This window comes from Epinephelus fuscoguttatus, linkage group LG14, assembly GCF_011397635.1.
Source record: "Epinephelus fuscoguttatus linkage group LG14, E.fuscoguttatus.final_Chr_v1".
NCBI classification, from domain to species: domain Eukaryota; kingdom Metazoa; phylum Chordata; class Actinopteri; order Perciformes; family Serranidae; genus Epinephelus; species Epinephelus fuscoguttatus.
Window position 1 is genome coordinate 20,758,301 of NC_064765.1, and position 26,062 is coordinate 20,784,362.

At 41.0% G+C, this 26,062-nt stretch overlaps 2 protein-coding genes across 3 annotated transcripts in view; both read right to left on the minus strand.

The window, feature by feature from the left end:
- The window catches only part of adam17a (ADAM metallopeptidase domain 17a), a 24,258-nt gene extending 18,513 nt beyond the window's left edge, over nucleotides 1–5,745 (minus strand). The window contains exons 1-5 of one of the 2 annotated variants that reach the window (XM_049595579.1): nucleotides 5,509–5,745; nucleotides 5,036–5,168; nucleotides 3,717–3,850; nucleotides 3,322–3,410; nucleotides 1,648–1,837 (exon numbers count right to left, since the gene is read on the minus strand). In XM_049595579.1, the coding sequence (XP_049451536.1) occupies nucleotides 1,648–1,837; nucleotides 3,322–3,410; nucleotides 3,717–3,850; nucleotides 5,036–5,168; nucleotides 5,509–5,614 (652 nt within the window). In that variant the 5' untranslated portion in view covers nucleotides 5,615–5,745. The remainder of the gene's footprint in view (nucleotides 1–1,647; nucleotides 1,838–3,321; nucleotides 3,411–3,716; nucleotides 3,851–5,035; nucleotides 5,169–5,508) is intronic. The other variant, XM_049595578.1, reaches the window with a different exon arrangement.
- A 5,171-nt stretch (nucleotides 5,746–10,916) lies between these two features.
- Nucleotides 10,917–21,324, minus strand: LOC125900660 (14-3-3 protein beta/alpha-1-like). The gene is made up of 6 exons (XM_049595803.1): nucleotides 21,201–21,324; nucleotides 20,196–20,626; nucleotides 17,362–17,485; nucleotides 14,952–15,115; nucleotides 13,896–13,991; nucleotides 10,917–12,029 (listed from the first exon to the last, which is right to left on the minus strand). Exons 2-6 carry the CDS (start codon nucleotides 20,487–20,489, stop codon nucleotides 11,955–11,957), a joined length of 753 nt encoding a protein of 250 aa, XP_049451760.1. The 5' UTR covers nucleotides 20,490–20,626; nucleotides 21,201–21,324; the 3' UTR covers nucleotides 10,917–11,954.
- Nucleotides 21,325–26,062: the final 4,738 nt, after the last annotated feature.

Genomic DNA, 26,062 nt, shown 5'->3' on the forward strand with positions numbered 1-26,062 from the left:
ATCTCAGAAGGCTATCGGCTACATGGGCAGGTAAATGTCTGTATCAAAATAGAACGACAGTTTCTACCACTGGCTGATCTACTAAACTGTCCCTTGCAGCAGGTTGTGCTCATACTTAAATGATACTTAGGTACTCAAAAAACATGGGGGCCCTGTAGTTTAAACCAAGAGGGCAAACTCTATATTGCCTCCCACATTGTTAACAGCAGCAATAGCTTCACTCTTTTCATTCTTACCTTTCACAGTAAAAGCCCTAGTCATATACACAGCATGACTGCTTATCAGAGGGAATGTATTCTCATGCTGAGGGTGTGGTGATGAGTTGTTCAATATATTAAAATAATTTTGCTTCAGATTTTGCTCTGGCCTCTTCTTTACGTTTGTATCCAACATAATACCTCATTGTCACAATTAAATGTACTGAAACAAACAAACTGTAGATGTGACACTAAAAGTCAATTTATTATTTTGGCTGGTAAAAAATATGCCTAGCCAGTGGATTTTTTCATCTACCTGAATGCAGTCCTTAAAAACAGTAAAGGACAACACTTATGATATTATGATATCCAAAATCTAAGATGATATCTAATACCACAATATCAATATCATTGATTCATTGCCAAGCCCTGCTGTAAACCTAAATACAAAGCAATTATGGGTTCATTTAACACTGAATGTCTCCACAGTTTTTCCCCTGCATGCATTTCCCTCTTGCAATGGCTCTACGCCCCTCAGTTTGAGAACCACTGGACCATAAAATAGTAGGAAACTGTAAAACATGCCCACTGAAATTTCCCAGAGCACATGGTGAGCTCTTAAAAATCCTAATTTTGTAATTTATGAATAAATTAAGCAATAACTAATCTCACTGCCACAGAAAAGCACAAAGGAACAGAAGAAATCTGCCTCACATCTTCATACAGCCTTAGCTCTTCAAACAATGCATAGCTGAATAATAACAGAAAAGGACAACAGGAAGACATCCCATTTGAGCATTACAACATACAGTTGGCTGCGCACTGCTGAGAAGTGTGGGTGTGCGCTGCCCTGGCTTCCACAACAAGCTGTGGGAGACCAGTGACGACTCAGAGTCATCTCATTGGGCAGCAGAGCCTCCATGAATTTTAATGCCTCCTCCATAAGAACCTTCACCTCAACTCTTATCCCCCATGAGTGCTTTCAACCAGCAGCTGGTGAGAGGTTTTCTAGACATCTCCTCTGGCACATTATCACTGTTATATGCTTTACATTTCCGAGGCAGCACAAAAGAATCAAAAGGCGTTTGGTTGTTACATAATATCCACTTGTCAGCAGTGTGTATGTGCATAACTTAGGCTAGGTTTTACAGATAAAAAGGCTTTTATTAAAGTGACTGTTGCAGAATTGAACACCCACCTCCTTTGTCTCACTACTACAGCCCCCTGCTTCCTTCTCTCCACCTTAAACATTTGTTATCCTCCTACTCTATTTTCTTATCTACACTTTACCGTCCACAAACCAGAGCATGGAGCCTAGGCTCCACCAGATCTGTGCTCTCCAACCCCTGATAAACTCCATCCTCCTCCTACACATTTACACTGCAAATATGACCACACACATTTGCAAGACTCTCCACCACTAGTGAGGGAAAGAGACAGCAGAGCTCACCCTTCTCCTTGTCCACCTCCTCATGTTTTTCCCAATCCCTCCTAGCGGTCTGTGGCAGCAGGTCACTAGCCTCAGCGTGGATGTAACCACACACTTTTGGAGAGACGATGCGGCTCAGATTCTTGATGTCTTCTGAGCGATAAACCAACAGCCTGCCATCAGCTGGGGAATCTGTAAACCGCCACAGGGGCTGGACGGCCAGAGAAAGACAGGTGACATTAGAGGACAAAACAGGAGAGTCAGAGAAGGTCACAAGTGAGGAAGAAAAAGAGAGCAACAAAAGGAGAAAAGGGAAATATAGATATATAGGTGAGGAATGAAAACAAGAGAAGAGACAGACATTGGCCATTGCAATGTAGACATTCTTCTCATTCTTCACTGGCTTTAATGCACAGTATCATCTTTCAGTATGTAGACAGCAACACTTTATTTTGATGCAGCACTTAGAAAAAAAATAGCCCCTTTGTATGAAGTCTAAACAGTGCAGTAGGAGAATGATGGAGCTATAACTCATACACTGTTGAGCCAAAACTGGATGTGAAACAACAGAAAAATTAAGCTGACAGTTGGTACTTTATGCTCACTGTAATCGTTTTATTTCAGAACCAATTTGCCGGTGGGAAGACCAAAATGTGTGTCGCTGTCAAAATACTTAGAAAATGTACTGTGTACTGAATGCTTTTACATACCTATACTGAATTTGCGTAAATCCGAATAATTACTATTTTCTCGATGTAAAATATCCTCATCATAAGAAGTTAGGCTACAAGGCATTGACTATAAATGCGCAGACTTCTCCTCAAGCATCTTTTGCATCAGCTACTACTAATGTCTGGTATAGTAAATCAAAAACTAGTTTAAACCACTTGAGTGACCTTTGATAATATTATCAGAGACAGAAAAGCCCAAGTTATTATACAGAATATGAAAGAAAATCACAGCAGGGTATCGCACACATTAACTTATTTTTAGCGGCCGCCACATATTGATTTTCTATTTTTGGGAGACATGTATGGCTGCAGACACATTCCGTTTGTCGTGTACACAACACGCCCCTACAAAGCACAGCCGCCACTAGTACAAGACAAACCCACTATTGCGAGCATCACCTGAACCCTGCTACCACACAACACTGTTGTGAATAAATACGAGGCTAAACACAGTAATAAACCACTTCATAATTCATTATACATGAAGACGTGATGCCTCTCGGAAATGCCTTAATGCCTCTCTTTTAACCTACTACTTCACAACTAGCTAATCACTAACTTAGCATTTTCATCTGGGCTTCCTCTTCTGAGTCAAAGGGGCAAATGAGGCTGATTGTGGACTGACATATAGGTATGCTAGGCAAGTGTTGTAGCTAGTGGGTGCTTGAGCTGAAGTTATACCTGCTCAATTTTTGGGGCTGGACCATTAATTTGGAGCACTGTTGGAATAAATGTACCTTTTTGTTATTCAGGGCACCATCTTCCTGGAGGACAGAGCGTACTCTGGGCACAGACAAAGCAGCAGAGTGCCAGACACAGTGAAAGTGAAACTTAACCATTCACTACTTCCTATAGCAACAGAACGCTCTACTTCTTAGAACGATATTGCTCTAATGTTATTGCTGTCCATTAACTCTCTATTTGGATCCAACAAAGACACAATGATTTTACAGCCGCGTCTTACCTCAACATTGTACTCCGCTTCATCAGTTAGAATGTGAGCAGAAAACTCATCTCCTTCTATGTGTGCCTGCACACGTGAATTCTCCTCTCCTGCAAACACAATACACATAAGGTTACTTTCATTCATTCATACGCAGACTATATCTGGTAATCTATTCAGCAAAAGCTGTAGAGATACAGTAATATACGTAACATACAATATAACTTCAGAGTTATTGCTCATATTTGGCAAATAGTGGCAATTATGATATAAGAATTTCTCATATTAACATCTTACAAAAACAGTTATTTGTCTGTTAAACTTTACTTGTTCTCAACATGAAAAAGACTGTGAAATGTGGGTTCAAGAGGAAAAAAAAGAACATAATGCTGAAACCCTAAAAATTATTCACTCACCGACAACATGTCCAGTGAAATAGTTCTGAAGATGAACATCATAGTTTTCCTCCTTTCCATGTTTATCAACGAACACTGCTTTAAAGTTGTCAGTGAAGAGATCCGTATTGGTGGTCAAGTAAAGCTTGAAATGTCTGTAGAGAGAAAAACGAAACACGACATCTACATTAACTCAAACTAAATTACATAGCTGCTTTCAGTACTATGAGGAGTCACATGGAATTTAGTGTTGGGCCTATTTAGTGTCACAAAAAAAGGGAAAGAGAAAATACTTTGAGAATAATCTCTCTTCATATGCCGTTGTCTCAATATTAGTGATGTCTGAAGTTGACATTTTTTAAGTACGTCTGAAAACAATACTTTGTTGGAGTTATTGGTCGCTGTAAATGTATGTCCTGTCCTGTCCATACTGGTCATGAGATGATCTATTCCTGTACTGACTTTAATGTAAGCGATGGGGGTCAAAATCTACAGTGCTTGTTCTGAGCAGAAATGTATCCTAAAGATCAGCTAAGACTAAAATGGCTCTTCAGCAGTTAATCAAGAGGGTATTTTCCAAAGTTACACTTGTTTTAGTTTTTAAAAATCCCCTTTTTTGTTTTCATTGACAGTGTTGCCTTGCTAAGTAACAGTAAAGTCACACAGAGAAAGAATTTCTTACTAAAGGGACTGTAATTTGGGAAACCATCACTGGCTGTCATTTGAACTTTGAAGTACATTTGTGCAACATAAAAGTACTGTGGATTTTTATGTCCTCATCAGGTGGCTGGTCCAAGCAGTGCAACAGTCTATACTCTGGAGTCTCTGATCCCCGCCACTGTCAACAATGACATTTTACAGTTTAATTGAAAATAAAATCTGCAGTGTAGCCACCAACTGTGTGTTTCTTCAGTACAAGTAATAGGTTTTTATTTAGTTTGGCTTTTGTGGCCCCTGTAATTTCTTCCTCCTATTCCCCAACTCATAGGTTCTGTTTTGAAAGGATAAATATATATAGAGAGGGATTGTGCCAGAACTTTTATGATGAATGATAGTCTTTACTGCTTGTGAAAAGGTTAATTTCATCTCCTATATGTTCCACAGTCACTTTCAAATCAACGTGTAATGTAAGTTTGATCTTACACTGGGGATCTCCTCACATCCAGTGTGGACATCAGAAGTGATTACAGCAACCACTATCGTTTTCAATATGTGCACGGGCATGTGAGTTTTAATCTAACACAGATTGAGAAGATGTGGGCCTTTCCTACATCAGTACTCCAAAGCTCAACTCTACTGTGAGGTAGGTTTCTGTCAGACATGAGGGTGTGCTGCTGTACCTGTGCAGGGCTCTGAAGCTCACCAGGCGCTCCAGGTGGGATTGGGTGTGGACGTCTCTCTTCCTTACAGAGTGCAGCTGGAGGCTTGACACCGGCAGCACTTCAAAATCTGACAGGACGGAGTTCAGAGCATCTGGAAGACGTGGACAGGCAATGGTCATACACAGAACCGAGCATAAACTGCGTGTGTCCATTTAAAACACTAGAATAATACGGTCAAATACTACAATACGTAACGGTCAATCCGCTTCCTGTAGCTTGATGATGTGGTTTCACTTAGCAGCTAACCAAGACTCGGTGCCTTTACATTTGATAACACTTAACAGTAAAAATGTCAGTATTAGTAATCACCATAAATAAACATAACACACATAAAACTAAGTTAAAAGAATCGTCGTTAACCGTTGTTAACCATAAACCAGCATTAACGTCAATGCTAACGTTAGCTTGTGTTCGCATGCTAAGTTACGTACCGAACTCCGGGTTTTCTTCGTGACTCTCTTCCGTAGTAACTCTCGACTTAATGGCACCGTTGACCCAACAAGGAGCCAGAAAGGCAATTAACAATATGCTCCTCATTTTCAGGTAGCTCTGTCACTATGCTAGTGCTGTCATTCTCACAAGTTAGTCGATTTGTCTGGACAGCGAGCTAGCTGAGCTACCCGGAAGTGCACCGGGTGGAAAACATCCGGTTTTGGCAATCTTGGGAAGATGAGGTAAAATATAGACGCTGTGCACGGGTGGTTAATTAGGGACCCTCTTGTTCTTGTAGCGTTTATTATTATTATTATTATTATTATTATTATTATTATTATTATTATTATTATTTATTTCTTTCTTTCAGCGTACGCGACTTTCAACTGGAATTTGACCCCCTAAACATGCTCAAAAACTCACCAAAATTGGCACGCGTGTCAGGACTGGCGAAAAATTTTATAAACTGACGAAATTAATCTGAAAAGTGCCAAAATGGGCTCTCTAGCGCCACCTAGAAACACAAAAATGGCCGCTGCAGCCAGTAGGAACGTCGTAGGAAGATCAAACCAAAACAGCCTCGTTTGTCTCATCAAGACCTACAAATCACGCGCTCGCACCCATGACCTAACTCCAACAGGAAGTGAGATATTTCCCTTTCAAAATAAGAGTTTTCTTCAAAAAAAAAAAAAAATCCTTTAAAAATCAACTAGTCCGACACCGTTTATCGTATCGGCTTCAAACTCGCACACATTATTCTTCAACGTGTCCTTATCAATTATTGTGCGTAACTTTTTCAATCCTCAAATGGTTTGGATGTAATGGCGTGTTACAGGTGATGTGCTCCCAACCCTCCTGAGGATTTGTTGTGCCACCTGGGGTCCGTTTCACAAAGCAGGTTCAACAAACTCTGAGTCTAATCCTGAACTCTGAGTTGATCTACTCTGAGATAGGAAACTCTGAGTTTCCGGTTCCAGAACAGCTGATTTGAATCAGTTTAATCAACTCAGAGTAGTTTCACCTGGAGTTAAGCGCGTGCACCACGACTATAAAAAGCCAGCATCAATGGAGCCCCGATTCGACGAGTCACCATGGCAACGGGGAAGAGGAGGGCTGCGTTTTTCACCCCACTAGAATTAGAAATCTTAATGCACTCATACAGCGAGTTTGCACACGTTTTCAAAAAGAAGTGCAACACCGCTGCAGCTGCAAAAGAGAGGGAGACGGCGTGGGAGAACATTGCTGCTCGGGTCAATGCAAAATTTGAATGTAGTCCTTTGCAATCACAATAATATTACAGGGGAAAACTGCCTGAATGGTAGCCTATTAATTTATTTCATTTAGGTGCAATCCCGCGGGGGAGAAACACACTTGGCAGCAGTTTAGGATGAAATATAAAAACATTGTTCAAACAGGTAAGACCTCGGCATAATCTCATGGGGGTGCCTCATTTTGATCATGTTTTACATTGTAAAGTAAATATTAAGTGGCTGTTTGACTGTGCAGTTGTTTTATCCCCAACATAATGCTGTTTTCACACACATAAATGTTCTCATCTATATCATGTTCTGTTAAATAATTAAGCCTGTTTAAACTAACACAGACTTCTACTGAGCCAACAGAAAGAAGGCAGATGCCCGTAAAACCCACAGTTGCTTTACTCAAGTGCTCAGCGTCTCCGACATTGTACAAAAAACTTCCATTTGCAAAGAAACGCAGCGCAACACACAATATCTGCTGGGATGTGAGAGCATGACTATGACTGGTAATGTTGCAGATGTCAGGACGGATTAGGTTGTGTATGTAGATGATGGACTGTGACGTGAAACGGTACAGCTCAAAAAGATAATTGTGTGGAAATGCTAAAACATCTATGCGCGGTCTGATAACCACCTCCCGACGAATATTTAATTCTCTGTGCAGTAATGCTGCACCTTCATCCACGGGATCGTTATCAAAAGGACATGTCATGTTAGTGAAAAAAGTCGCCACCTACTGTGCCTACATGGACTTCAAATATACTGACTCTGATTTTTTTTAATGATTTTTTTTAAATAACAGACGGCAGAACTAGGCTACGCCAAAACTCGGCTGCTGACTGACTGAATGAGGAAATCAAATGGAGTGTGTGGCTCTGAAAGAGGGCGGAGACAGAGAGAAACTGGAGGTTCATTGAGAAAAACCTGGTCCCGACCAGGTTAGGTTCATAGAGTCTGTTACTACGGTAACTGACCGAGAGCTTAAGTTACCTCTCTCTCTGAAACAGGCTAGAGTTACCCCTCTTTCTCTGGTTTGAGTTACCTCCCTTTTTGAAACGGAAAACTCAGAGTTTCCCTCATTTCAGGGTTAACAGACTCTGAGTTTTCACTAAACCTGCTTTGTGAAACGGACCCCTGGACCCACGAAAATGCCCGCTGTGACGGGTAGGAACCACTTAGAAAGACCAAACCAAAACTGTCTCGTTCGTCACATCAAGACCTACAAATGTCGCGCTGCAACCCCTGACCTAACTCCAACAGGAAGTGCGCTGTTGTTATTTGAATGTAAGGTGACGTTTTGGACAAATTCTGTCGAACAAAAATTATTTGCTCCTACACCGTTTATCATAACTGCTTCAAACTTGCACAAATTACAGCTCTACCCCTGCTGAACATTACTTGTGAAGGACTTTGTCATAACTTGAACGGTTTGGATTTAAGAAGCGTTAGAAGGTGCAGGACACAACTCCTCATGATGATCTCTGGAAGAAAAGATGAGGGCCAACACACTGTAAACCTGTGATTAAGGTGACATTTTTCAGTCCATAGACATACAAGCTTTATACATTTGCGTTCAGAACAAATGTATCTATCTGGTGATGCTTTCAGATTGAAGATGGGACCCACGGTTTGGCATCTGGAAGGATTTGTTTGAGAAAGTTTCAAGCCATTCTGCTCTGTGTGTGAGCTGCATGCAGTCCTTAATTAGCATAACAAAGGCTTGACTCTGACAGTCTGTGTGTCAGAGTGAAGTGTGTGTGGTCACACAGACATGACAGTATAACATTTACCAAACTCATTCCTAAAACTTTGAAAGAAATGCCTGATACCAAAAACCTGTAAATACAAGATATCCTGGTGAAACTCTTTCACCTCATGAAGAACTGGAATACATGCAGTCCTGCTCACTTTCTCCACTGACATTAACTAGTATATATTAGTGTGTGATTGCTGCACTTAGATCCTCAAAGCAGTTAGTACATATCAGTCAAGCTTTCACTAGTTCACATGATTTCAAATGAATATGGATGTGTTGTTTGATCATCACACATGTCAAAGTTTCATTAGGTCACATGGCTTTTGTCTACAAATTGCAAAATATACGCTCACACCACCTTCATAAGAACCCTTTACAGTTTTTAAAATTGAGTTTGACTTATGATTCTGGCTATTGTGGTACAACATGTGGGAAGTATATATTAATATCTAATAGTATACAAATGTGACAATAATCATATGTGTGTAATAACAGTAGAAGTATGGCACACACAGACAGACAGAGACACAGACACACACTCCACTCCCTGCCCCCCCCCGTCCTCTTTCTCCCTTCTCTCCCTCTCTGTATGTGGCTAACTCGGCCGTCTATGTCTGTCTGTCTGTCTGTGTCGTACTTCTACTGTTATTATACAAATATGATAAGTGTCACATATGTATACAATCAGATATTAATTCAACATATTGTATAATTGCCAGAATTATAATTATAATATTATTACTTTTATTAATGTTGTTGTAAGCTACATTATGTGCAATAAACATTTCAGAGCTGCTCTGACAGATTGACAGTCTGATCCTTGTGCACAGTGTCATTAAAACAAATAAATATAAAAACGACAGAGGTTTGATTTGAGCTGAGGATAATTCATGCAGTGTAATATTTGAACGTTAAGACAAAAAGTGATGTTCAAAGAAATGACTGATCTGCATAAATTCAGTAACTTAAGACAGTCCTGAGTAACAAAGAAATATGCAGCAGGTTAACTTCTATCACAGCGGTGCCTGGATCATGTGACGTGTGAGGTTGTGTTGCTGCTGTAGTGTGAAATGACTCCTGCTGATTCTGTTAACATTAGTCATTAGTCAAACTGAGCTTGAAGTGCCTGTGCTGTCACCTAAGTACATGGTCATTAATTAGCATAACAATGGCTTCACTCTGACAGACACAGGCCTGTGTGTGTTGTTTGATCATCGCACATGTCAAAGTTTCATTAGGTCACATGGCTTACGTCTGCAACTTGAGCTGGGGGACGACGGCGGGGGGCCGAGGTCCCTCCCAACGCTGCTTGCAGCTTTAATTTGGATTATTTTTTTATTATTATTTTCAATTTAAAAGTAAAATATGCTTTGTAACTCTGCCCCGCCTTCAAAAGTAAAGTCCCTATAAAGCAGAAAGGCCCATTTAAGAGTGTTAATGTATAATTTATTCAACTGGATTATCATCAGAGATGGATGGAGTATTCAGATCCTTACTGTAAATAAAAGTAGCAATACAACACTTTAAAAATACTCCGTTACTACTAAAAGCCCTGCATGGCAATACAAAACATTACTCAAATTAAAGTTGGTATTATCAGTAAAGTATTTTAAGTACAAGTAATCATCATATAGGAGATGCCCTCCTCAGTGTTAAAGTGTAAAATGCATTTTGATGTTGTAATTAGTGGAAACCCAGGTTTATCAATACTTTACATACTGTTGGATAATTAAATCTGTAATAATGCATCCTAATTTATGAGTTTTTAATATAAAATCTTAAAATGTTAAGTGGCCAATATCTATAACTGTTTAAAAGAGTAAAAAAGTGCAATATTTTTCTCTGAAATGTAGGAAAGTAAAAGTATAAGACATTAACTAGAAATTGTCATGTATATTAAAATTGTACAGGTACAGTCTTTAAATAAATGTACCTTTGCCAAGGATACATTAGTGAAAACACTGTATTGTATTTCAATAAAGTCAGAATATCTTGTGTACATTTTTTTGGTCCATGTGGCAATTGTGTATTAGCTGTAGCACAAATATAATGATTCAAGCAACGTAAGAGATTTTCCCCATTATAGGCAGTTATTTTTTAGCCCCTTAATTAACCCAAGGATTAGATAAGGGAATGCCAGAAGTAAATGTTTAATTTCACTTCAGAAATGTAACAAGAAAAATTCTATTTTAGTATAAACAAAATCAGCAGGATTACATGGACAAAAATTGTAAATTAAGTTTAATTCCTTTACAGTAACTGTTAAATTCCAATCTAATTCCTGTCTAAGGTTGCCAGAGCCATATAAATATTAAGTATAGATAAATGAAATGTACAAACATCCAAGTACTTTATTAAGCAAAAGAAAATAAAGACAAAGACCAGCTTGGACTTGGTTTATAAAATGTTTTATTCATGTTAACATAGCTGATACATAGGGATTGAAACAGTTCCACAAGGCTTTTGGGGACTACAACTGAATGAATAGCAAAACAATAGTGGTCCAAATCTCTAATGACAATCACTGGACAGACTAACAAATCACCCACTTGTAGGATGTGTACAAACCTGCATTGAAAATTACTAAACTTGACACTTGAACTTGTGTGTTACAGCATTTGTTCCCATTCCAGTGTAATATCTCAAGAGACGTGCATGACAGAATGTTCTTCCCATTAGAAAGGTCCCTGTATTTGGTCAGACAAGCCCCACCATTTCCCAACCTTAAACAATAGGCATGCTTCAGTGAAAAGAGTGGCATCATAACCAGGGCAGAAAGTGAGGATTTAACCAATTGGCACTACTTGGCTGTATTATAGTATTCGTTGCCAGCATGTAAAGTGCACTAGCTTTCCCTGCAGTGTGAAGATTTAATCTGTCTGAAGTTGGACTTCAGCTGCTGTAACCGTACCAGGTAACTGTGAGGAGACAGACACACGTTAAATTAAAAAAAATAAAAATTAAAAAAAAAAAAAAAAAAAAAAAAAAAAAGGCATGGGGGGAAAGTTTTTAAATCTTAACATTTCTCATCGGGAAAAAAATCCAAACTGCCTCAATAAATGGGAGTTAGGCTTCCAGTTGTTTAATGATGGGACTTAAGTTTTCTTGCCTCTAAATTGAGCTAGGAGTCTGATACAATGTCAAGCTATCAATCACTTTTCTACAGCTGAGACTGCACAAATGGGAAGGCCAGGACAGACACAAACCAAAGGAATGGAGGGGTTCTCTTTTCACCAGTCCACATCTATACTGTGAAAAGAATGATTTTTTTCTTCTTATCATTATTTCCTTACATTACTCTTTTCAGTAATGGGATTCAATTGTAGAATATTTGAGTGGAGCAATAAGGAATGAAGACTGTGTAAAAAGTTTTTTTTTTCCTTTTGTTGTTTTTGGAGATGGCCCAAACATCAAGAGGGCTTGTGCTTCTTTAGCTCTCAGCCTGCTGGCACTGTCCTGCTTCTACAGCATCGCCATCGTCAGTAGCGTTGTCTGATGTCCACAACTGAGGAGAGAAACACAGATATGTTAAAAATACAGTGCAAGACAGTCAAGTATCACTTCACTTTTTCTGAATTTTGATGCTTTACAGAGTATATTAGGGTCCAGCAGCTCTGCTACCAGACAACAGCTCAGGAGACTGGAGATCTTTGAATTTATTATTTTACTTCTTTATGTTGAAGTGATTTTACATAATTTTCTAAAAGTTCAAATTTATAATGGTAGTCTTCAGATCATGTTCGAATGATCGTCTCCTATGTTATCTGCCTTTCCATCAAACCGTAACCAATCAAGCAGGGCTGGAAAATGAAGCCAACATGAAGTGCCAAAAACTGCAGTTCCTTAAACAGCCACTTGAGGCTGGCTCCAGAAGACAGTCAATCCCCATAGGCCTGCATGTTAAAATGCCCCAGGTTGCAGAGAAAATAAAATGCTTACAACCTGGTACAAAAAACTGTTTTGGTCTCTATAGACAACATTCATGACTAGGGATAGACCGATATGGATTTTTTAGGGCCGATGCCGATACCGATTTTTTTCCAGCACCCTTAGCCGATGACTGATTATGGACTGCCGATTTTCTTGAGCCGATATTTGCTATCTGCTTTTGCTCCCTCAATTCACATAAAAAAATGACACAATGATAACAAATATTACAGGTCTCAAGTTTAAAATAAGAAACATTTATTGAACAGTAAAAAATACTAAAACAAGATGGAAAGTTGAGGTAGAACAGGTAGAATATTATTATTATTATTATTATTATACATTCAAATAAAAAAAGAGTTCAGTGCTCTTAAATCTTCCAGTAATGTCTTTATAAATAAACAAATATTTAAGCTGAAGCATAAATAAAACAACAACTACTGTACACAGTAGGATTCAACAGCTTTGTTCAACTTAACCACATACTTTCAAATGAAAAAAAGTGCCAGGGAAAAATAAATCCGCGAACCCACGCGCGTATCGGCCAATGCCGATACAAGTAAAAAAACTCAAATATCAGCCCGATATATTGGCTGGCCGATGTATCGGTCTATCCTTATTCATGACAACTGTACAGGGGGTGAATTTTTTTTGTAACTCACCCATTTACATTTTATAAAGGGTTAAGGTTATGCATAATTAAGGGCGTGCCACTTTGAGTGACAGGCTGTCTACTGTGTCCTCAGCACCACTCGCTCCTCCACAGCTCCAGCCTCGCGCCCAAATATAGTCACATCTGGCTCCAAAACACCAAGTTGCTTTCCATGCATGAAAATACACAAAACTTTCCACATAGTTCTACGCCAAACTTAACAAAAGTTGTGGGCTAATAATCCTCATGGTGGCACTAAAGTAACAACCTAAAGTTTAAATCATCCATCCATCCAATCATCCATCTGAGATCTGAGCACTTCTTCCACCACCGCTGGACAGTAAATAAATGCAGTGGAATTCGGGGGTGAATTTCTGAAACAGGCAGTCTGACAATTATAATAGTGTAGCCAATGACTTCTAGTGGCTTCCCTACTCCTAGCTCCATTGCTTGGACCACACCCATCTTAAACATGGCTTTAATTTTGATCTCAACTATACACCTGCAAAGGTTGGTGACAGCATCTTGCCCAGATGTGATGCTACTGCTGTGACAAACTGCCCACAGACTGACATATGAGCATCTGTCAAAGTACTCAAAAAGGCTTATGTGGTAGTTCCTGCTACAAATAGGTGTCTCCAGGACCACACGAGGCAGGCTTTTGTCTGCTGCATATCGATAACCTAAGGTTGTTTGAAGCATACTGAGACCATAAGACAGACATTGAGGCAAACAGAACTATTGTTACACAGCAAGGATCACTTTTGTGCCACGTCAGAGCAGAACACTCACTGTCAGGTTGTCTCTGAGAAGCTGCATGATAAGAGTGCTGTCTTTGTAGGACTCCTCATTTAGCTGGTCAAGCTCTGCAATGGCGTCGTCGAATGCCTGTAAGCAAAAAGGAAAATGTTACCAGTTGCAACTTAGAACTAGGGATGGGCAGCACAAGCAAAAACAGTATTCGAAAATCATGGTAACTATTCAACAATTTTTCAAGAGGCTGCATGTAGGCTGCATGAAATGTTAAAGCATTTTCCACCTAAGTTATTACATATATTTGAATTATCTACAAGTTTACTATGCTGTTTGTCATCTACTTGCTTTCAAATGTCTGCCACGGACATTTACACAATGTCACGGATAAACATGGGTAAATGCATGAAAAAAAAAAATCATCACATATCACCTCTGATAATGGTTTATTCATTTAAAAACACATTGTGCACGTTTAGCACACTATTTCATGTAGTTTTTATCTGCTGGAGGGGCACGTAGGGGATTGTAGCGCGACAAAAATAGAAGAGCCGCGTAAAATAGAGAGCTGTCGCTCGGCAGACGGGGGTTGCCGGTGGAGCAGCTGTAATTGACTAACAGGGAGGCGAGCTGCTACGGCACTCGTGCTACAGACGTGTCGCGCCGCAGAGCCCGGCCGTACGGTCCCTCGCCGCCTCCTGCGTGCCTCGCTCTCAAATGACTGTGCATACTTGTTGTAGACTTATGATGAGTTTGCACTGCAGCTCATTTTCATTTATTTTGTCGAAGTTGTTCCACACGGAACTTTTTGATGACTGTAGTAGTCTCTGCATGTTTCTCCTGTTTGTAGAAGAGCGTCAAACTAGCTGGTAGCCCATCTCACGCTGCTGTAGCAATCCTATACTGCCCTTGTGCGGTTAGGAGCTGAATTGCATGTCAATAAAGGGGGGAATAAGACGGCGAATAGTAATAGTCGCATTAAAAAAACGATTTTTCAAAATGAAACGACTACTCGAAAATTTTAAAATCGTGACCCATCCCTACTTAGAACTACTGTGAACTAAGTGACAGATTTTTATAACAAAGTCAACAGACCTTTTTGGCCAATTCACAGGCTTTATCTGGGGAGTTGAGGATCTCATAGTAGAAGACAGAGAAGTTAAGTGCCAAGCCCAAGCGGATAGGATGTGTGGGGTCCATATCATTCTTGCTGATATCAAACGCTTCCTGGTATGCCATCTGTGAGCTCTCCATGGTCTCTGGAGACAAAGGAATCAAACAGAATTGTCAATCTATGTATGTATTAGGGGTGTAACGATCAATCGATCTGGATCGATATATGGAATATAATACAATTAATCTTATTTCTACACTTCTCAAAAAAATTAAGGGAATGCTTAAATCACACATCAGATCTTGATGGACACATTTTTCTAGTTGAAATTCTTTACTAATGTACATTGTTTAATTTGTTGAGAACAAAATGATGTAACAACAGTCAGCGGAAAGTCAAATCCTCAACCTATTTAGGGCTGGATTCAAAATCACAACAAAAGTGAAATCACAGGCTGATCCAACTTGTGTGATTTTAATCACAGCAACTCGTTATGTGACTCAGGAGTGTGTGTGGCCCTGAGTGCCTGTATGCACTCCTGACAACATCTGGGCATGCTCCTGACGAGTCGGCAGATGGTGTCTTGGGGGCTCTCCTCCCAGACCTGGGCCAGGGCATCAGTGAGCTCCTGGACAGCCTGCAGCGGTACTTGGCGCCATTGGATGCACCAATACATAATGTCCCATAGGTGCTCAATTGGATTCAGGTCAGAGGAATGAGAGGGCCAGTAAAGGGCATCAATGCCTTCGTCATCCAGGAACTGCCTACACACTCTGGTCACATGAGGCTGGGCACTGTACTGCACCAGGATGAACCCTGGGCCCACTGCACCAGCGTAAGGTCTGACAATCGCTCTGAGGGTTCCATCCCGGTACAGTGTATTGTTGGCTATGATATGGAGGTCTGTGAGACCCTCCAAGGATATGCCTCCCCAAAGCACCCACTGCCTAACCAGTCACATATGCTTAGCGTGAACCTGCTCTCATCTGTGAAGAGAACAGGGTGCCAATGGCAGACCTACCAATTCAGGTGTTCTCTGGCAAATGCCAATTGAGCTGCACAGTGCTGGGCTGTAAGCACAGGTCCCACTAGAGGACATTAGGCCCTCATGCCACCCTCATGGACTCTGTTTCTGACAGTTCGGTCAGAAACATGCACACCAGTTGCCTGCTCGAGGTCATTTTGTAGGGCTGTGGCAGTGCTCTTCTTGTTCCTCCTCACACAAAGGAGCAGATACCAGTCCTGTTGCTGGGTTGATGTCCTTCTATGGCCCTGTCCAGCTCTCCTCGTGTAATGGCTAGTCTCCTGGTATCTCCTCCATGCTCTTGAGACTGTGCTGGGAGACAGCAAATCTTCTTGCGACCGCACATATGGATGTGCCATCCTGGAGAACATGGACTACCTGTGCAACCTGATTGGGCTGTAGGTGCCACCTCATGCTACCAGTAGTGACAAGGACACTAGCAGAACACAAATTACAGAAGAAGTCAGGAAGGATAAAGAGAGAGCAACTGCCTGTGGTCGCCACACGCAAAGCCATTCCCTTTTATGGGGTTGTCTCCATTGCACCTGCAGTCACTTTAATTTGCACCAAAGCAGGTAAAACTGATTCACAATCACTTGTGCTTCCTAAATGGACATATTGATATCCCTGAAGTTTAAATGACTTGGAGTTCAACTGTGACCATTAAGTGTTCGTACCAGGATGAAATACTCATAGCGACTGCAGACCTTACCCTGGTGCAGTGAGCCCTGGGTTTCTCCTGGTGCAGGACAATGCCCGGTCTTATGTGGCAAGAGTGTATAGGCAGTTCCTGGATGACAAAGGCATTGATGCCATTGACTGGCTCTCTCGTTCCCCTGACCTAAATCCAGTTGAGCGCCTATGGGAAGTTATGTATTGTTGCATCTGACGCCACCAAGTACCGCCACAGACTGTCCAGTAGCACACTGATGCCTTGATCCAGGTCTGGGGTAACGATCCCCCAGGACACCATCTGCCAACTCAGCAGGAGCATGCCCAGACATACATGCACGTGGGGGCCCTACACACTAGTAAGTTACATTATGAACTGCTGTGAAAAAATTCACTCAAGTTGGATCAGCCTGTGATTCCAATATTTTGCTTTGATTTTCAGTGTGTTTTTGAATCCAGTCGTCAATGGATTGATGATTTTAGTTTCCGCTGACCATTTTTACATCTTTTTGTTCTCAAGAAAGCTTTAAAGACAACTGGGAATCTCAAAGACTCCCAACTACAACATACACTGCACACAAAGAAGTAAATCACAAAACAAGGCAAAACAACACAGTCGTTGAAAACAGGAGGAAGAAAGGCCTTTTATATTTATTTTATTTTTAAATAAAATAAATATAAAACTGTGAACTCACTTCCTTTTTCGCCTCCACTGGCAACTTCAGCAAGGTATCTATAGTAGTCCCCCTTCATCTTTAGATAGAAGACTTTGCTTTCAGGGTTTTTAGAGCTTTCAATTAAATGATCATCCAGCAGTTTCTGTGAGGACAGAAAATGTCAGATTAATTTTATTAGATGCACTAAACAAATACTGAACAGATGAAGTGAAAGACTCAACACACTGAGACATGTGACTGAAAGATTAAGAGCCAAATCCGAAGGATGATGTTAGCAAAATTATTCAAACAGCAGACGCACTATATTTGAAGAGTTATATCACCACTGGTGCCAAATTAGGCACAAATTGTTGTGTGAGGACAAACACATCCACATCTCATGTTACAACACTAAAAATAGGTGGGGCTCAACCACTGTAAGAGTCCCATCAGCCTCCATCCACCAGAGAGCACTACTCCCTTCATCCCTCCATCTAGTCTAAATGGTGCAGAAATAAGAGCTAACAGCTAGATTTTTTTAAGTTCAGATGTTCAATGACAAGTTTACAACTTCAACTGCCTGCTCCTTTTCCATTAGATCACTCAGTTGAAGTTAAATATTAATTTTAACGACTTTGGATTGTTAACAAATTAAACCTTCCCACTGAAAAGGCATGGTAGCTTAAAACAGATACAGGATTAAAAAAAAAAAAAAGAACATAGTAATTGAAGTAAAATAAGTGGTAATACAGGTAAGAAATTAAAACTGTTAAAAATCACATCCTGTGATTACACTCTTAGCCAAGTCATCCGTCTTTGAATGGACATGAGAAGATTACCAGGGCTAATCTGTGTCGGTGAAACCGTGGTTCAAGCTCAAATTAAACGATTTAGAGAACAGATTAACTGTTCACTCTGAATGAGTTGCTTGTCAATACCTCAACCCTAAGGACAGTCCTGACTATGATGCAATATGGTGTACAAAACAGATATAGGCATCGTCTTGCCTTTCACTTGAAAACATTTTTCTTTAAGTCAAAGAAAAGAGCTTTGCTTCCAAACCCTGGGATAAAGACGCTGCCCTTGTCTGAGCCAAACCCACCCCAGCAGCCACTCCCCAGTCATTTACTGACACAAAGATTGGCTCAGCTGAAACATGCGCATGTCTCAAGTGCTACGCATTTCTTTCACTGCATGCTCTGTACAATAGACAAGAAGAGGAGTAGCCTCGCTCTCAGTGCTTTCACACAAAGCTCTTATATCAGTCACCAGTGCTGACAAGAAAGCACAAACTGTGTTTCTGGATAAAAGCCTGACTAGTTTTGTGTGTGAGTGCCTTTACATGTCAGGATATGATACATTCTTTCCTAACATGGACTAATTCCTCATTATCAATTTAATTAGCGCACTACAATTAGCTGTGAGGTGTTTTTTTTCCTACTCAGCAAAGGTAATGACCAGACACCAAGATGACTGAGCAAAAAAAACATGTGTCAGTCTTTATGACAACTTTGACAAGAGGTCGATTTTGAAATGTCCCACCACTGGTATACCAGACAAGCCTACACTAGAAATCCAGTTGGAAGAACCTGATTCACATCCTGTGTGGAAACTGAAGCCCAAACATCCCCAAGCCCCTGCTACCACCCAACTGAAACCTGCTTTTAGCTGAGACGAAAGTCCGTCTGGTTGCACAGTCTGCTGTGCAGGAAATCAAGAGGGGCACACAAGCAGCTTGCTTGTCTATTGCGGTCTCTGTGCTTCTGCCTTTGTGGGTGCATAACTAAACTGTCAGGCTTCTGCAGACAAGTTAGGGCATGAGGACTGACACACCCTCCTCTGCTGACAAAGTACCCTCAGTAAACACTTACAATCAGAGATACTGGAAGCTGCTTTCCAGCTGTGGAGGTGCATATTCTCAGCAAACGCACATGGAAAGCTGGTTAAAAAATGAATGGCCCCTGCAGCTTTGCAGTGCATTTTTATAGACAGCAGCTCAGGGAAATTATCTCAATCTTACAGCTAAGCTTCCACCCAGATCTCCTCTAATCCATTATCAAGGCAGGCTGGAAATAATGCAAAGCGCCAATCGGTGCTGTCGCATTAGATAAAACAAGAGTACACCACCAGAGAATATTCCAGTAAAAACCTAAGCCTTCAAATGTGCATTTAGCTCAACCGTCAAGCACAGCCTTATTGATTTCAATAAGTGGCTCTGCAGGAGGGTGTCATTTTTGATGATCTGTACAAACTGGTCTAAAGGGAGTGAGTCATTTAGGAATGTAAATTCTTGCACTTGGCTAACCACATTAGGCATCTATCTGCCAGATGGGACTACATGAAAGCCGAACATAGCACAGAGTAATATAGAGCATATCTTTCCCGTGTGTACCCTTAGTTCTCCACCCATTCAGACACACCTTGCTGGTGTAGTCACTATGACCTTTTGTCACTTCACGCCCTCACAAGGTTTTAAGCCTATTGTTTCAACTCTCGATTCCCAAAAGGCAGGAACAGTGGGAGGACTACATAATGCATCCTTATCCTCTCCGGCCACACTTATGCAGCAGAGGAGCTCACAGGAAACAGGGCAGATGCCATTTCACATACATTATTGGGCTAAAATTATCATAGGTCACTTTAAATTTTGTGACTACAAATGTCATGAAGTCAGACAGCTGTGAATGACTTAATGCAAACACTTTGTTGAACTCATATAATTTCTTCCACCAATTTTTAAATGTATCACCAAATTGCAAAGCCACACAAGACTCTTAAAATGTGCTATTGCTCTGCTTCGAGAGTATTTTGTCCAGGATGGCATCTATCTCACATACAGTTCAAACAAATCTGGGTTAAATAGGATACTTTACCAAAACCTCATTGCAGATATCTCGCAGCTCCTTCTCCACCTCCTCCAGATATTCCTTGGCCAGTTGCTGCTTCTTCTCACACCCCTCGATCTTCAGTAAAATACTGGACAAAACCCTCCATGCGGACCGCCTTGCTCCAACCTTGTTTTTGTAGGAGACAGACAGCAAGTTCCTCTCCTCGTTTGACAGCTCGTCTCCTTTCTCTGTAACCTCCTTCATGTTTTGTGCCATGTCATCGTAACGCTCAGCCTGCTCCGCCAGCTTGGCCATCTGAATACGTTCATCTCTTTCCATAGTTTGTGTATATTTTGGGGGGACTGATAAATTGGAAATCCGGGGGTATGTAGCTGACAATCAGGGAACTGGTGGTGCGTTGAAGAATGGGTGCAGCAAGCGATCGACGATGTTATTCCCCACAGCAACGTTACAATCTGCGAAAAGGAGGAGAAAGTCAGTAAATGTCGTTAACGTTATAGTTATTGCAAAATAGGCCGTCGATCATCATGACATGAAAGAACATGCATCCGCCTGATGTGAGCTGGAAAGCGGCACTATCTCGCTAGGTAACAACAGTCGTTAAAACAACGTTAACCGCTTAAGGGAAAAAATAAAAAAAAAACGTTTCTAGAGAAATTAACCTTCAATTACAAAATTACAAGCCCGTTTTCACCACCTAACTGATGTCCAATAATATGAAGTGTAAAACGAACCGTCTTAATAAACGGTGTCTAAACCGAGGCTGGCTGCGACCATCGGAAGCATAGATGTGCTGGCAAGCTCGTTACGCACGGCAACCCGCCACAAAGCTGTCTGGTGCAGCTAGCTAGCAAGTTAGCAAAAGCTAGTTGCCGTTAGCTACAACGGCCACTCCTATCAATAAAAAATGTCACGCTAGCGGTATCTTTACTTACAAAAACACAAAACGAACCACGCGCTCTCAGTCCAGCAACCAACCTGTGATAATATACTTAGAGGTAAGACAAAAAAGTACTCATCGTTTCTGACCTGCGGAGGTCCAAATTCGCTCCACCAATTGATCCGATTTGAGAGGTTGGTCAGGGAGGCAAAGAACGGCAGTAGCAGTGAAAATGCGACTGAACTTGCTAAAATGGGGCGGGTCATCTGAATGTGGACGCTCCAATCATAAATCGTACTCTCACTTGATTGACAGGTCGGTTGAGCAGTGTAAACCAATAGTTGTCTAGCGCGGGGGAAAGAGGCGGTCCTCCCGTGATAGTTTGCCAGACCGGAACGCTGCAGCGGCTGGGGCCACGGGGTTTTCTCCAATTAGAGCAAGGGATGAAGACGTCATCGCATTGCCATGGAGATGCTCCATCCAATCACTCCCTGCTTTCACACGCAGTAGGCACTGTAGGCGGGTGTGGCACTCAGTAGACATTTACCTGTCTTAAATGTTTATTCAGGGATTATCTGGCCATGTTTTATATTTTTCATATTGTCAAAAAAAATCTCATTAAAACACTGTAACCAACACCAGCGATTAATCTAACCATCTCACTGGTACTGTCCAGGCAATGCAGACTCTGCATTGGTGTAACTTTGCCATAGACCTTCATTGTTGTCCAGCAACTATTAAATGAAACATACACACCTCATTGTGACACACTCTTGCACTGGATGAAAAAGCCTTCAGTCCCATGTAGCTACACTATCTCAGTCTTGGATTATCCTGCTTTTTTTTAAGGAAGTAATCTTCACTTTTTTAGCAAAGAAAAGTAAACTTAAACGTACTAAAGAGAAGTGACAGATGGAGGTGCAGTGCTTTGGTCTTTCCATGAGATTTATTGACTTGTAACCATGTGACACTTTACTGTCCTTATAGATGTACAGCAAAATTATGTTTGGTGACTCTCAGGCTGACAGCTGCACATAAATGAAATTAAAAAAAAATAATAAAGCAAATTTAAAACATTACAACAATACAAGAATAATAAAATCACAGATAATGACAAGACAAAACTGTGACAAATTTATTAAACCATGAATAACAATGTGTGTCTTAATAAATAAACGGCAGCAGCAGGTTTTAACTTGTAGATCAAGTTATTGCACCATATTAAGTACATGTCCTAGGAGCTCAAGTGGTCAGAGGACCCCTAGGCCTGGGCCCAAGAAGAATGGGGGATGGGAGAGTGTCTATCTGTTTGGTAGGAGTGGGAAACTTTGTGCTGTTAAGACATGCCAGCTGAAAGTTATGTTTTTAAATCCTTATTGAGGCAGAGTTTGCCATAAAGCCCAGGGTCTTTTATATGTGACATGAATGTTATAATGCATTTAAGCATGAATTCATACACAGATCCAAAGGGTGACTAGTAAACCCTTTGTTGTGGGTACACTGGGATGAGTCAAATGAATCGTGTACATACTGTACGTCATAGCAGATATTAATCAGTGCTAGACCTAGCACATTTGGTGCCCTAGGCAAGCTTCGGGCGTCACATTTTCATCAGCAATCAATCAGAATTGCAGCATGGTAATTTTATTCAAAACATTATTTAGTGCCACCTTACTAAGGCACACTGTGCTGTCTTATGTGGTGCAGTGGTTAGCATTGTCGCCCCACAGCAAGTTCCTGATTCAAACCCAGAGTGGGGGGCTCGAATCTGAGTTTGTTCTCCCCATGTCAGCGTGGGTTTTCTCCAGGTACTCTGGCTTCCTCCCACAGTCCAAAGACATACACATCAGGTTAATTGATGTGAATGTGAGCATGAATGGTTGTCTGTCTCTATGTGTCAGCCCTGCGATAGTAGATTTTGACACAGGTACCCTCCTAGAGGCAGCGCCTTAAGATCACATCATAAAGTAAATATGTGCTTGCTTCATGTAGCTGGTAGTCCAGCCTTGTTTACTGGGAGCTCTATAATGGACTAAAAGCTGCCTGATTATCCTCTAATGTGTGGCTGGAATAATTGTTACTTCATCTAGTCAAAATCCATTGTGCATATGCACCAAAGGTTTGTTAAGAACATGTTTCAGTTTGTAATTTGGGTGCCGTTTCTCATCCTCTTTTCAGTCTACATCGTAGTTTAATTGTCTAAAACGACAGGGTGTGTGCTATTTACAAAGAGTGGGCTCCTCTCAGCCTTCAGAGGGCTCTGCGGATTGTCTCACATCCCACCTTTTAAGTACTGCTGTCATGTCTGGTTCAATTTAAACCACTTAATCCATATCTTACGAACACACTCCAGGTATCTCAGTGATGAGCTGTGTTGTCCCCCTGTGTGAAGGGGATGAAAATGGCCTCTCCTCAGTCTGATAAGGATCAGTTTCCACTCAGGAATGTCCCTCCCTGGACCACTGAAATTCTACCTGAAGCCTTTTGGCAATAGGTGAGCAGACAGGGATCGACTCACATAACAATGCCATTATTCTGTGCTTTTCTTATTGTCAACAAATCTAAAAAAAAAAAACAACAACCCAACAATCTGTTGATTCGCCTTTCAGTATTTTACAGATCTCTTTAACTCCCAGTCCCAATACTTCAGTTTTGTTGGGGATTTGGTGCTCTAGGACAGTGATTCCCAACTGGTCCAGCCACAGAGTCCAGATTCTCTTTAGTCATTTGATCCAGGTCCACATATAGCTCAATGTAGTCAGCGTCATTAATGCGTCTGGCCATGTCACTGGGCTAGTCTGCTGTCTCTGTCATATAGCTGTCTCACTCTAAAGCAGGGAACATCACTTCAAAGGAAAAGCTCTGTGCCAGAAACTCACCGTACTTCAAAATAAAGTGCGTTTTTCACAAACTTGACACGTCCACGAGTCACTTTTGAATGAGGAGTTTCAGAGAATTATTATTCTGACAATCTGCTGATGAAGAATATGTTTTTTAAAGTTTCCTACCTGTGGTGGATGTTCGACCTGGCGAACACAGCCTCCCTCTTTCATTCCCTCAACCTTGTAATATTGTAAAGGTCAGTGCTACAATATTTGTGCAGATCAGAAAACCTGTTGATATCTAAATCTTTCATAATGTTCAAAAGTAGGTGTGCTTCGACCAGATATGCATGCACTAAAAAAGCAATACAAAATACCTTTCTTTAGGGCATGTATACCTCCCCCGGCCTTGCAGGCTGTTTGTTTGTGTACAACACATCGACAACAATGCACGGAGATGACAGTAAACAGGCAAGAGGCTGTGTGTTGCACAGTGCGGTAAAAAACCCAATTGAGCATATTCAGAATTTGCTGTAAACATTCCCAAAGTATATCAATAAAACCCAAATAATACCAGCATTATCCCACATGTCTAAATTGTTTACCTGAAATTCAGGATAGTGTCACATTCAGACTAACAGTATAATATTAGTGTTCATGTAAATAGCTGATGTGCTTTTGGATTATGGAGTTATTCCACAGAAGAAAAATCAGGCTTTGGCTATGCAGATAATGCTTGTTAGCATAGGCTAATTTCCAGGGCGACACAGGGGACATAGCCCACTCCATAAAAGCACAAAAATAGCACAGGACTTTACTTTGACAGAATTAAAGCAATTTCCACCGCAGATTAATGCAGAAAAGGCAAAATTTGGTGCATAAAAATTCATCATAATGCAGGAAATTAAGTGTTTGACGCTCAAAATGTCCCATTTCATCTATGTCCCCCTCAATGTTGGAACAAAACCTATGCTCTTGCATGTTAGTAGTAGCAATTCATTGCTGATTTCAGCAGTTTCATGGGAGGTTTCATGGGGATATACATACTTGCTGCGAGAGGAGTGCAACAAATGTATGTGCATTAAAGGGTTGCCTATATATACATTATATTCATATGTTAATGTGTCCAACAACTGCTACTTGTGGCACTTCCCTCTACTCACTTACTCATTCAGTGCACAGTTTACAGTGGCTCCAACATCAGGTAGCAAACGTCTCTGGAGAAATATCAAGGGCAGCTTCTATTCAAATCCTGTTTGCCGTCAGCCGCCCTCCTCAGAGTGCTTTTATAAGCCTGTTCCGTCTCTTACACAATTCAAACCTTCACACTGTGACCTTTGCGCTTGCTTGATCTCCACCTTTGCTTTTCGTCTCAGTCACGGAGGAAGGCAGAGTGACAAGCCGCTGAGGTCATGAAAAGGCGTGGGCTTACGTAATGTGTGGAAACCCCTGGGTGTAGCTGGTTTCAGCTGAAACCTTTCTACCTGGCAACAGCTCTGAAACAGTCGCGTTGATCCACATGATGACTGACACAACATGCATACAGTATGTGACAAACCAATAACATGAATGAAAGAGAAAATGTAAAACCTGTTTCAGATGAATTAATGTACATATTACTGGGATTAACACGCCACATGAATAATAAAAATGCAGCCTTGGGTCTCCTCGTCATAGCTGCTTTTATCACTGTGAGCTTAGTCATACATCCCCACGGTAACCACAGATGCATTATTTACCCTTCCTGACAGATACAGTGGAGCTAATGGGAGCTTTAATCAAAGCCTCAGCTGGAAGAGATCAGGACAGACAGATAAAAAGACACACAGGATTAAACCCTGATAAAACGAGTTGCTAAGAATAACATCTTTATTCCCTCTCTCTTTGTGTTGTTATTGCATTTCTGCAGTATCACAAGAGTCCCTCCCACACTGCAGATTAATGGCGAATGATTGTGAAGGAGATAGTTTAAAAAGCTGTTGTTCTATTTAGTTATTTACTTTCTGACTCTTCTCCTCTTCACGGTAGACTGCAGGCCTGCTCTGGCACAGACTCTCCAATGGTGAAGCCAGCTGTCTGATGTGTTTTGGGAACTTGATTCAAAGTGAATCACAGTATAATCTGGGCCACTTTTATGTTTCAGAATTTTGAGACTACAGGTTAGAGTTTACCTTCCTAATCATAAATGG